The 14,251-nt window shown below is 39.2% G+C and overlaps 1 protein-coding gene across 1 annotated transcript in view; it reads right to left on the minus strand.

Annotated features, from left to right (window-relative positions):
• Window positions 1-11,675: 11,675 nt before the first annotated feature.
• The window catches only part of CDADC1 (cytidine and dCMP deaminase domain containing 1), a 40,731-nt gene continuing 38,155 nt past the window's right edge, over window positions 11,676-14,251 (minus strand). Inside the window, exon 10 of the mRNA XM_065896157.1 lies at window positions 11,676-11,749. Coding sequence (XP_065752229.1) covers window positions 11,676-11,749 — 74 coding nt within the window. The remainder of the gene's footprint in view (window positions 11,750-14,251) is intronic.

Genomic DNA, 14,251 nt, shown 5'->3' on the forward strand with positions numbered 1-14,251 from the left:
TGCAAATGACTGAGGGCCCAGTGCCCCGCCGCCCGGAATGGAGCCCGTGTCCCTGCGGAGCCCGAACTCCCTGGATGGCCTCTCTTGCGTCCATCCGCCCTAGCTCCCGGGAGCCTGAGGGGAGGGCGGCGCGACGGGGACCCAGCCCACGGCCGCTTGGCCGCTGCGCTACGACGGACCGCGCCCGCTGAGGCCCCGGCCGCCCCTGGGGCCTCGGGCCAGGTAAGGTGGCCCGCACCCTGCACCGCCTGCGGGGGCGGGCGGGGCGTCGCGAGGCCAACTTTCGAGCCGCAGGGGTTCGCTCGGAGCAGCGACTGCTCTTTAGGAAGAGCTGCCCCGTAGCACCTTAGTCAAGAGGAATTTGGGCCCCTCATCTCGCCCCTGACCTCCGCCCGGCTTGCTTGGACCCCGGGGTGGGGGTGGAAACCTGAGCGTCCTGAGGGGAATCGGGGAGGGGGAGGTGCAGAGCCCCTCCTCCTGACGGCGGGGAAGGGGCGGGGGCGTGTCTGTGCGGGGTGCTGGGGCGGGACCCGCTGCGGCGGGACTCCGCCTCCTAACCGCCCCTCCCCGCGCTTACAGTGGGTTCCAATAATGTTTAATTGCCTCTCGCGCTCTCGGGCGTAAAACTCATCCACAGGCTCGCAGGTATCCTGTTTTAGCCAAGTGCCTCTGCGCTCCTTCCGCTATTAGATAAAGTACCAGGGGGGAGGGGACGGGGGATGGTTGCCTCAGCCGACTAAAGAGGTCGGACCCGTGCTGTCACAGACGCCCGGGGACCCTTAGGGTGGTCGAGGACAACAATTACTTGTAAATGGAATTATTTTATTTCTTTCAAATATTTTGTTACTGTTGCATATAATGCAACTGGCTTTTGTATGTTGGTTCTATGTCCTGCAACTTTATTGAATTTATTTTCACCATATTGGGGGAGAGAAGAGGTCGTATATAAGATCATGTTTTCTGAAAACAGAGGAAGCTTTACTTTTCCCTATCCATTTTGAATGCCTTTTTATTTATTTTTGTGTCATATTGCTCTGCTTAGGACCTCAGTACTGTCTTTAATAAGAGTAGTGAGGGTGGATACCCTTTATCTTGTTCCTGATTAAAAAGGAAAAGCTTTGAATTTTTCACCATTCAGGGTTACAAGGTACAGTACAAGGTTAGTTGTGGATGTGTATTATATGGTCTTATTTTGAGGCATGCTTCTTCTGTTCCCAATTTTTTGAGAGCTTTTGTCATAAAAATGTTTTGAATTTTGTCAGTTGCTTTTTCTGCATCTATTGAAAGGATCATATATTCATTCTTTTAGCAATGTGTATCACCCTTATTGATTTATTTAGACTTTTGCTGAGAATTTTTGCATTTATGTTCATCAGGAATATCAGCCTATAGATTTATTTATTTACTTATTTAGCTAGCGGTACGCGGGCCCTCTCACTGTTGTGGCCTCTCCCGTTGCGGAGCACAGGCTCCGGACGCACAGGCTCAGCGGCCATGGCTCACGGGCCCAGCCGCTCCGCGGCATGTGGGATCTTCCCGGACCAGGGCACGAATCCGTGTCCCCTGCATCGGCAGGCGGACTCAACCACTGCGCCACCAGGGAAGCCCCTAGATTTATTTTCTTGTAGTGTTCCTTATCTGGCTTTGGTGTCAAAGTAATGCTGAACTCATAAAATGAGCTTGGGAGTCTTCCCTCCTCAATTTTTTTGGAAGAGTTTGAGAATGATTGGTGTTATTTTTTTTATAGATTTAAATTTTTTATTTTATTTTTTTAAATTTCTTTTTAGTTGCATTGGGTCTTCGTTGCTGCACGCAGGCTTTCTCCAGTTGCAGCGAGCGGGGGCTACTCTTCATTGTGGTGCGTGGGCTTCTCACCGCGGTGGCTTCTCTTGTTGTGGAGCACGGCCTCTAGGTGCGCGGGCTTCAGTAGTTGTGGCTCTCCGGCTCTAGAGTTCAGGCTCAGTAGTTGTGGTGCATGGGCTTAGTTGCTCCACGGCATGTGGGATCTTCCCGGACCAGGGCTTGAACCCGTGTCCCCTGCATTGGCAGGCGGATTCTTAACAACTACGCCACCGGGGAAGTTCAGTTTTTTAATGTTTGGTAGAATTCACCAGTGAAACCATCTGGTCTTGGGCTTTTCTTTGTCGGGAGGTTTATGTTTGTTGTTTCAATGTCCTCATTTATTATTGGTCTGTCAGACTTTCTCTTCATGATTCAGTCTTGGTAGGTTCATGCTTTGGAAATTTATTTATTATAATTTATCTAATTTGTTGGTATGTAATTGTTAATAATATACTCTTATGGTCCTTTGTATTTCTTTGATGTCTCCTCTTCCATTTATCAGATTTTTTGACTTCTCTTTTTTCCTTGGTTAGTCTAGCTAAAAGTTTGTCAGTTTGCTTCATTTTTTAAAACCAACTCTTAGCTTGATTTTTTTTCTAGTCTCTTTATCCATTGTTTATCCTCTAATCTTTGCTCTTTCCTTTCTTCTAATCTTGTGCTTAATTCTTTATTTTCCTACTTTCTTGATGTGTAAAGTTAGGTTGTTTTTGAAAACTTTCATTTTTTAAAATGTAGGCACATAAGAACTACTGTTGATGTATTCCCTAAATTGTGGTATTTTGTATTTATATTTTTTCAAGATACTGTCTAATTTCTCTTTCAATTTCTACTTTGACCCACTGGTTATTCAGGAATGTGTTGTTTAATTTCCATGTATTTGTAAAATTTCCAGACTTTTCTCCTATTGATTTCTAGCTCCATATCATTGTGGTTGGAAAGCTTTGAGATAAGATTTTAGTCTTAAATGTGTTAAAGTTGGCTTTTTGGCCCAGGAATGACATATCCTTGGGAATGTTTTATGTGCCCTTGAGAAGACTGTGTTTTCTGGTGCCCTTGGATGGCATGTTCTGTATATATCCGTTAGGTTTACTTTTCTAAAGTGTTGTGCAGGTCAATGTTTTCGCATGAATTTTCTCCCTGGATGATCTATCCACATTTACAAATGGGGTATTGAAGTACCCTGTTACTTTATTGCTTTTTCTGTATGTAGTTTTGTTAATATTTGCTTTAAATGTCTACATGTTCCAGTGTTGGGTGCATATTTATACTTGTAATATTCTCTTGATAATTTTTTTTTTCTCTTGATAATTTGACTCCTTTATAACTGTATAGTAATGTTGTCTCATGACTGATTTTGATTGAAAATATGTATTATCTAAGTCTAGGTACTCCTGCTCTCTTTGGGGTTGCCTTTGCATGGAATATATTTTTACATCCTCTCACTTTAACCTATATACGTCCTTAAAGTTAAATTGAGTCTTTTGCAGACAGCATATTGTAGGTTCTTTTTAAAATTATTTTTTATTTTGGCCACGCCATGCTGCCTGCAGGATCCCTGTTCCCCGACCAGAGATTGAACCCAGGTCCCTGGCAGTGAAACCACTAGACCACCAGGGAATTCCCTGTAGGTTCTTTTTTTAGATTAATTCAACCACTTTTTGTCATTTAATTGGAGAATTTCATCTGTTAATGTTTAAGTTAATTGTTGATAAGGACTTTCATTATTTTCTGTTATTGTCGTTGTTGTAGTTCCTTTGTATTTTTTTTTGATGTGATATGAATTAATTCTTTTTAAAGAAAAAGGATTAATCTTTTGTGTAACTACAATAGATATTTTTCTTTGTAGTTTCCATGAAACATATATAAAGTATCTTGTATGTAAAATATATTTAAGTTAATAATTAATCTTTTATTTCATAAAATAACTATTTTATGTACATTTTTTCTCATTTTATGTAAACAATAAATTATCTCCAGAAAAACTTTTACGTGTGTGTATATATATGTATACACACACATATATACACACAAATATATACATACACATATGCATATTGGTATATTTTTCTCTCTATATAAGATTTCTTATTATATTTAAGGAAATAGATTTTTCCTTTTCTTTGAATCTGTATTACCTATATAAGGAGTTCATGATAATTTTATTCATGTAGGCTTTTCACATGTGTTGTTATTTTTATTTTATACTTTAAAAATTGCAGCCTCCCTTTTAACATACCTGGTAACTGCTTGCGATGTGTCTATATGAACTGTGTACTACATGCTTATGTTATAGTTTTTAAAATATTTTATTGTCTTATTTTCTGTAACAAATTTCCAGTTGTTCTTTGGGCTTACTAGATATATATCCATATGCTCTGCAAATGGAGATAATTTTAATCCTTTTCCAGTGGTATTTTTTTTCGTACTAATACCTCAAAGTGTTAAGTAAGTTAGGTGTTCATGTCTCCTAGTGATCTGACAATTAGAGGAAATTAATCTATTATTTCTCTATAGGTGAACTCGTGTTGTGGGTGTGTGACATTTCTTTGAGTACATATGCATTAATATCTTATTTCTATAATTTTTACCTGTAATATTCTACCATGCTACTTTATTTGCATCTATCAAGTTGGTCACATGCCTTTCCTAAATTTGTAAGCTGATTAGTTATATTAATATACTTCCTAACAACCAAAACATTGGAGTCCTGGCATAGGATTCACTTAATCTTGCTATAAAGTTTTTTCCTAAGTTAGGTTTATTAATGCGTTATTCATTTATTTAAGTTTTATTGAGATATAATCGACAATACAGCACTGTATCCAAGTTTAAGGTATACAGCATAATGATTTGACATACAGACATCATGAAATGATTATCCCAATCAGTTTAGTGAACATTCATCTCATATAGATACAAAATTAAAGAAATAGCAAAAAAGTTTGTGATAACTCTTAGGATGTACTCTCTTAACAACTTTCATATATAACATACAGCAGTGTTAATTAAATTTATCATGTTGTACATTACATCCCTAGTACTTATTTATCTTGTAACTGGAAGTTTGTAACTTTTGGCTGCCTTCGTTCAATTCCTTCTCCACGCACACACTGCCTCTGGTAAGGACAAATCTCTTTTCCTGTGAGTTTGTTTTTGAACTATAATTAACCTACAACACTGGTAGTTCCAGTTGCCCAACATAGTGATTTGATATTTCTATACATTTCAAAATGATCAACACAGTAAGTCTGTTTATGATATGTCACCATACAAAGATATTACATAGTTACTGACTATATTTCCCAAATCTCATACCCAAGACTGTTTCTTATTTGCATCTGGAAGTTTGTACCTCTTGATCTCCTTCACCTCTTTCCTCCTCCCACCCCCCCCTCCTCTGGCAACCACCTGTTTTTTCCTCTGTATTTACAAATCTGTTTCTGTTTTGTTATATGTTCATTTGCTTCATTTTTTAGATTACACAAATAATTGAAATCATACAGTTATTGTGTGTGTAACTTCTTTATCCATTAATGGATGAGCACTTGGGTTGGCTATTATAAATAATGCTGCAGTGAATGTAGTGGTGCATAAATATTTTCCAATTAGTGTTTTTGCTTAATACCCAGAATTGGAATTGCTGGAACATATGGTAGATCTGTTTTTAATTTTTTTTGAGAAGTAGCCATACTTTTTCTCCATAGTGGCCGCACCAATTTACTTCTCACCAACAGTGCACAATGGTTACCTTTTCTATACATCGTTGTCAACATTTGTTACTGTCTTTTTGATAATAGAATATTCTGACAGCTGTGAGATGATATCATTGTGATTCTGATTGGGGTTTCCCTGATGATTGGTGGTGCTGAGCATCTTTTCATGTACCTGTTGGTCATCTGTATGTTTTCTTTGGAAAATTGTCTATTCAGATGTCTGCCCTTTTTTTTTTTAACTGGGTGCTTTGTTCTATTAATGTTGATTTTTACGAGTTCTTTATATATTTTGGGTATTAACTCTTTATCAGATATATGGTTTGCAAATAAACTTGAGCCTGAAGCCACCTAGTGGACCAATTCCAGCAGAGATGAGAGTTAAACAAGAACCAAAATACATGGTTAGCCTGGTAAAGTGTTTCTATTTTCAAGCCTTTTAAAATATACAATCAGAAATAACAAATAGAAAGACACCCAAATGCTATGATGTTGAACAAGATTTAATTCTTTATCCCCAAAGGTTGTGTTTTAGAAAATCCGTATTTTTCAGGTATTCCTCATCTGCATCAAGTCTTAAAAATAGCCCTAAGCAGAACACATACTCCTCTGACACAATATCTTTGGGGCTTATCCCCAAGGAAAAGATACATAATGATATTAGGGGGTGGCTATTTATACTAAATATATTAATTAAAATGTTTAAAATGACTGTGGGAAAGGAATTTCATGCTTAAAGCCAGAACATTATAGAAAATACAAAAATGGAAGTGAACAAACATTAATTTACCTCTTTTTTCTCCCCCAAAATCATAAAATGAAAGTAAAGGAGTTGTGTTTTAAACATAAACTTATAGGACAAAGAGAAAAGAGGACTCAGTGGTGACATTTTGGAAGCTGTGCCTATGAATGTGAGGTCTCGGGAGGCTGCTGTAGTGCATGAGGCTGTGCTGTGTTCTACATTGTTCTAAACATCTGCTGCCAAGTAACCCTTGTTGATTCTTTTTTTTAATATAAATTTATTTATTTTTATTTTTGGCTGCATTGAGTCTTTGTTGCTGCACGCAGGCTTTTCTCTAGTTGCAGCGAGCGGGGGCTACTCTCTGTTGCGGTGCGCAGGCTTCTCATTGCGGTGGCTTCTCTTATTGCGGAGCACGGGCTCTAGGCGCACGGGCTTCAGTAGTTGTGGCACGTGGGCTCAGTAGTTGTGGCTTGCGGGCTCTAGAGCACAGGCTCAGTAGTTGTGGCGTGGGCTTAGTTGCTCCGCAGAATGTGGGATCTTCCTGGACCAGGGCTCGAACTGTCCCCTGCATTGGCAGGCAGATTCTTAACCACTGTGCCACCAGGGAAGTCCCCCCTTCATTGATTCCTGTGAGTCTGATTGACAACCCAAACCTTGAAACTTATTCTAGTAGTGTAACTAGGATCATGAAACAATGCCTTCAAAATTCTGAGGGGAAGTTATTCCCAATCTAGAATTCTACACCCAACAAACTATCAGTTAAATTGAGGGTAGAATAAAGACATCTGCAGATACTCATAGCATCGAAAATGTTCCCCAACAATAGTCTTGTCTGACAGTCATCCCACCACCATGTACCCTTTTCTCAGAGCCCTTCTGAAAGATATGCCCACCAAACTGAGAAAAAGACTGGATCCCAGGAAACAGGTGTTCCAATTCAAGGAGAGGGTGAAGAATGCCCCCCAACTCCCTCCAGCAGAGCTGTGGAGGAAGACCCCAGGAAGCCAGCAGTGCAGAAGGTCTAGTGACCAATTAGCCCAGGCTAGAGGTGGTCAGAGGCTCTAGGAGGGATTTCTTCAATAAGAAGAGCTTTTTAGGACACTCAATGTGCTTCAACATACTGAGAGAAGGTCACACAACTGGGAGAAGAGTTGGTCACACAACTAGGAGAAGAGTTTGGCTACAGGTTAGCAATAAAATATAGAAAACCAAGCTCGCCCCCTTCAAAAAAAGTCAAATTTTAAATTCAGAAAAATAAATTTTATAAGGAAAGGGAAAGTAATCACAGTACACAACATGACAAACCTGTGAATAGCATTTACATAGTCATAATACCAGACAATGAATATTGATGCCACCAAAATAAAAGAATGTGGGGAGGATGGAAAGATGGAAGTGGGTGGAGAGAGTGAGGTGAAAGAAAGCTCTTTCATAATGGTAATTCAAAAGAAAATACCTAAAACTGAAACACTAGTAAGGAACATGTGATTTGGACATTTGGAGATAAATACAAAATAATCAGCTAAAATAATTGAGCCTGGTGGCCTCTGGGGTGGGGTGATACAGAGGACAGCGTGAGACTTACTGTTTCAAAGTAAGGTTTATAGGACTATTTGCTCATTTAAAATGTGTAGGTGTAATTTTACTAAAAAATAATTTATAGTAATGGAAGTCTTTTATTACTGTCATATACATGTTAAAATCAGCCAACATGTCAACATGTACAGGACAAATGTGCACTTACATTAAAAGCAAAACTGAAAATGGACAAAAAAACCCTGATACTGATTTAGGCCCTTGTGACATTCTGAACTAGACTTGAAGAAATCATTCACCTTCTGGATGCTTCTGTTTCCAGAACTATAAAGGAGTATTCCAAACAGATGAGATCTGAGTTCCTTTGAAATCTGACTCTATTTGAATGCAATTCATAGAATAGAGTAAATACATTTTTATGGACAAGGTTCTAAAGGGTATTCCATTTTAAATGGGTCTCATTTTCAACTGATACTGATTAATGGGGCTTTTAACTTTTCTTGTATATCAGAAATGTTATAATTTTAAATGATAGCAAAAAAAAAACAAACCCCTGAAGAATATTACACATGAAATGAGGGTTCTAACCTGTTGCTTAATCCTAAAAAGCAACAGTAATAGCCTCAGCTAAATGCCAAGTGGCCACTACTGGCAATACCAGAACTTCAAAAAATTGCTCTAAAGTGGGTCAAAAGCAGATTGTTGTGGCAGATCTTAAAGCTGAACTGTTCATGCATAAAACGAGGAAGATTTATGAGAGAAGGTGTATTCTCAAACTCAGTAAGTAACTGAGGAAGAGAAACCCATAGAAAAGCTGAATAAAAGAAAAAGCTTTGGCAGTGATGCAATGAAACAGTACATGTAAACCTGCATGCACTCTACCTGACAGCTGGGTGGCGAGCCAGGCCCACACTCACCCCGCCTCCAGGTGGCATATTATATTGTCACTTGGCAGTAAACAAATGCAGAGCTCTTTTTTTCAAATTATGAATTCACTATTATCCTCCCCATCTTTGAAATTAAGGATGATGTATTTTTAAGTGCAAATTTTGATTTCTCACGCTAAGGGATGAACCCTCTTGACTGTGAATTCCTAGATTTTAGGCAGGGGGCTACCCCAGGGCACTCTTGGTACAGCTCAGCAATCTTTGTGCGAGTCCCTGACACTTCCCTTTCCTGCTTCCCAGTGTGACCATCTATCTCCATTACTTTCTCCCAGAAGTTCATCTCACCCCCACTGTTTGCCTGGCAACACCCTGTAGCCCCTTCAGGACCTCCACTTCTACAAGACCCTTTCTCCATGACTCACCAGAGTGTATGCTTGTCCTCTTTTGTGCCACCACTGTTCCTACAGTTACATCCACAGGAATGCTGGGCCCCGCCCCCAGAGTTTCTGACTCAGTAGATTTGGGTGGGCCTGAGAACTTGCACTTCTAACGAGTCCCCAGGCGAGGCTAATGCTGCTGGTCCAGGTACCCCCTTCTGAGAATCACTCTATTGCTTGATTTCATGCCTGCAACTTCCGCTAGACTGTGAGCTTCTTGAGGTCAGGACGCATTTCTTACACATCTCATCTACAGGGTCTAGCCAGAGTCCAGCAGTCATTCAGTCAATCAACAAATATTTATTGAATGCCTGTTATGTGCCAGACACTGTTGTTGGTACTGGATTCAGCAGTTTAAATACACACGTGAGCGCGTGCGCGCGCGCGCGCGCACACACACACACACACACACACACACACACATATACACACATCCCTACACTCAAAGAGCTTTCCTTCTGGTACTACATGGTAAACTCTCAATAAATGTTGAAATCCGGCCAGTTGTACAGAAGAAAATATGGCATTATCATGACCATTTTAATAGTGCTACAGAAATAGCCAGTTTTCCATTTCCTAATCATAGCTCTTTCCATTTGTATGTTTCTCCCTTCTGATATTCCCCACCATGTCCAACACATAAATCCACAAAACTGGCAAAACATTTGCTCATTGATTTACAAAATAGTTGATGTAGCTGACATCAGTTGAAAACAACACATCATATAAGATGAACTTAAGCATAATGTAAGCAAATCTCAATATTTAATATCGATAAATATTAAAGAATAGCTTAACCACTGGTTTTCAAATTAGCCTTAGTTACCTCTAAAGGCATCTTTTCTCCCATCCCTCTCTATTCCATGTCCTACATCTGTGGTGAAATGTTTACAGCAGTTCTCAACTGCCAGGTATGATGACTAAACCCCCGGAGGACCTAAGCTGCTGTCCAAGCAGGGACATCGGTCAACATGTGGATTGTCCTGTGTAAAATTCTGAGAAACTGATAGGAGGCCTTGTGATGATATGTGATGCCCTGGAAAGGGGGCAACAGCAGAGGCGAACCTGATTCCCCACATATAACCAGGGCAGTCATTCCTCAGCATGTCACACCCCAGGCCTGCAGGCCATAGGCCATGCAAATCCCTCTCTGACTCGGGCTAATTTTCTGAAAGTTTCTCAGCAAATAAAAATGAGAGGACTCACAAAGAGCAATTTGGAAAATAACTGAACTGACCATAACGTTTACTTTCAAGACTTTCAGTATTCTTAAGATTTGCAAGTGTTTTTATAAGGCTTTCCATTCAAAGCCATGAGACATTCTGTGCTAATTATATGGAGGGAATAATGGGCAGCATTTATGAATGGAACTTGAAAAAGGCTAGTTTCAGTATTCCAGACTAAAATATTTCTTCTCTGTTAACATCATAACCAAATTTGAAGTTTGTTGTTAGTGGTTTAAAGAGTCAGTGATATCAAATAGTAATACTGTCTCAGAATTATATTCTCTTCCTTTTGCTACCCAAAATCAGTGATATAAAAACACACTAGTCCAACAAATGATCGTGATTTCTACATATCGAAAGACTGAAGAAAAATTAATAACCTTGTTAGGAATGTACTTTTATAATGGAGACCAGGTCCACCAACTTCATTTTTATGACTCAATCCTAATTAAGTAAATTCTGATTATTAGAAAGCTTTGAGTATAAATGGGAACTTTTGGTGAGCCACACACTGACTTAAAAATGGCCAGGTTGCCGTTTATTTTCCTGGAGTAGTTTACTAATTATCACCAGAATTAATCTTTCTGGGCTTCCCTAGTAGCACAGTCGTTAAGAATCCGCCTGCTAATGCAGGGGACATGGGTTCAAGCCCTGGTTGGGGAAGATCCCACATGCCGCGGAGCAACTAAGCCCATGTGCCACAACTACTGAGTCTTCGCTCTAGGGCCTGCGAGCCACAAGTACCGAAGCCCGCGTGCCTAGAGCCCCTGCTCCACAACAAGAGAAGCCACCGCAATGAGAAGCCTGCGCACCGCAACAAAAAGGAGCCCCCTCTCGCTGCAACTAGAGAGATCCCGCATGCAGCAACGAAGACCGAATGCAGCCAAAAATAATAAATAAATTAATTTATTTTTAAAAATTAATATTTCTGAAAAGGTATGTAATTCTTTGCTGAGATGTGTGATCCAATAAACCAGCCCCTTTCAAACTGGTTAATGTAGAGCTAAGACAAGGAGAAATCAATCTGTATGGCCGATTGAACTGGGTCTCATTAAATTATTGATACCTCATTCAGTGTAATAAAAAAACACACCACTATACTCTGGAAAACACACAAATCTAAAATAAAAATATTCTCATTAATATCATTCATATGCTAGTAATAAATTAGCTTTCTTTAAAAATTTTTTTCAATTATATCCAAAATCCATTCTTATTTTCTGAGTTAAGAAGGCTGGATTTTAAAAGTGCAATAAAAATTCTTGAGGCCTTCACCCTAGTTTACACAAGACTTCTTAGTGGTTTGCAAGACGCAGCTTCTTGTTTTGGTGCTGTTCTTCATCCTGGGGTATGGGTCCCAACACACCATCTAGTGTTCAAGAATAACGTAACGTCAGAAAAACGTCACTTCAAATAAATGACTATTTGTTAAAGTCACAGAGGTTGTAAGATCAAAATAATGCTTAAGTTAAAAAGGAATACTGATCTTATCTTAAAATAATTCTCAACTGTTGAAGAACAGATTCTAGATAACTCACGTAACACAATATCTGACCTTTTAAAAACTGGATTCATTCAACAGTGTATAGCCAACAATTCATAAAACTGTTTTGGGGGGACAGTTATTCTTACTAGGCTGGGGGAAACAAAATGCACCTACTTGTTTCTCTCTTTCTGACATACTTCACTCTGGATGACAGTCTCTAGATGCATCCACGTCTCTACAAATAACCCAACTTCGTTCCTTTTTATGGCTGAGTAATATTCCATTGTACATAGGTACCACATATCTTCTTTCTCCATTCATCTGTCGATGGGCATTTAGTTGCTTCTATGACCTGGCTATTGTAAATAGTGCTGCAATGAACATTGGGGTGCATGTGTCTTTTTGAATTATGGTTTTCTCTGGGTATATGCCCAGTTGTGGGATTGCTGGGTCATATGGTAATTCTATTTTTAGTGTTTTAAGGAACCTCCATACTGTTCTCCATAGTGGCTGTATCAGTTTACATTCCCACCAACAGTGCAGGAGGGTTCCCTTTTCTCCACACCCTCTCCAGCATTTCTTGGTTTGTAGGTTTTCTGATAATGCCCATTCTAACCAGTGTGAGGTGATACCTCATTGTAGTTTTGATTTGCATTTCTCTAATAATTAGTGATGTTGAGCATCTTTTCATGTGCTTCTTGGCCATCTGTATGCCTTCTTTGGAGAGCTGTCCATTTAGGTCTTCTGCCCATATTAGGATTGGGTTGTTTGTTTTTTAATATTGAGCTGCATGAGCTGTTTATATATTTTGGAGATTAATCCTTGGTCCTAAGATTCATTGGCAAACATTTTCTCCCATTCTGAGGGTTGTCTTTTCGTCTTCTTTATGGTTTCCTTTGCTGTGCAAAAGCTTTGAAGTTTCATTAGGTCCCATTTGTTTATTTTTGTTTTTATTTCCATTACCCTAGGAGGTGGATCAAAAAATATCTTGCTATGATTTATGTCAAAGATTGTTCTTCCTGTTTTCCTCTAAGGGTTTTAGAGTGTCCATTCTTACATTTAGGTCTCGAATCCATTTTGAGTTTATTTTTGTGTATGGTGTTAGGGAGTGTTCTAATTTCATTCTTTTACAGGTAGCTGTCCAGTTTTCCCAGCACCACTTATTGAAGAGACTGTCTTTTCTCTATTGTATCTCCTTGCCTCCTTTGTCATAGATTAGTTGACCATAGGTGTGTGGGTTTATCTCTGGGCTTTCTATCCTGTCCCATTGATCTATATTTCTGTTTTTGTGCCAGTACCAATATTGTCTTGATTATTGCAGCTTTGTAGTATAGTCTGAAGTCAGGGAGTCTGATTCCTCCAGCTCTGTTTTTTTCCCTCAAGACTGCTTTGGCGATTCAGGGTCTTTTGTGTCTCCATACAAATTTTAAGATTTTTTTTTTCTAGTTCTGTACAAAGTGACATTGGTAATTTGACAGGGATTGCAATGAATCTGTAGATTGCTTTGGGTAGTATAGTCATTTTCACAATATTGATTCTTCCAATCCAAGAACATGGTATATCTCTCTATCTGTTGGTATCATCTTTAATTTCTTTCAACAGTGTCTTATAGTTTTCTGCATACAAGTCTTTTGTCTCCCTAGGTAGGTTTATTCCTAGGTATTTTATTCTTTTTGTTGCAGTGGTAAATGGGAGTGTTTCCTTAATTTCTCTTTCAGATTTTTCATCATTAGTGTATAGGAATGCAAGAGATTTCTGTGCATTAATTTTGTATCCTGTAACTTTACCAAATTCATTGATTAGCTCTAGTAGTTTTCTGGTGGCATCTTTAGGATTCTCTATGTATAGAATCATGTCATCTGCAAACAGTGACAGTTTTACTTCTTCTTTTCCAATTTGTATTCCTTTTCTTTTTCTTCTCTGATTGCCGCGGCTAGGACTTCCAAAACTATGTTGAATAACAGTGGTGAGAGTGGACATCCTGTCTTCTTCCTGATCTTAGAGGAAATGCTTTCAGTTTTTCATCATTGAGAATGTTTGCTGTGGGTTTGTAGTATATGGCCTTTATTATGTTGAGGTAGGTTCCCTCTATGCCCACTTTCTGGAGAGTTTTTTTCATAAACAGCTGTTGAATTCTGTCAAAAGCTTTTTCTACATCTATTGAGATGATTATATAGTTTTTATTCTACAATTTATTAATATGGTGTAGCACACTGATTGATTTGCATATATTGAAGAATCCCTGCATCCCTGGGATAAATCCCACTTGATCATGGTGTATGATCCTTTTTTTTTTTTTTTTTTTTTTGCGGTACGCGGGCCTCTCACTGTTGTGGCCTCTCCCATTGCGGAGCACAGGCTCCGGACGCACAGGCTCAGCAGCCA

Source organism: Phocoena phocoena, chromosome 18 (genome assembly GCF_963924675.1).
Source record: "Phocoena phocoena chromosome 18, mPhoPho1.1, whole genome shotgun sequence".
Taxonomy (NCBI): Eukaryota; Metazoa; Chordata; class Mammalia; order Artiodactyla; family Phocoenidae; genus Phocoena; species Phocoena phocoena.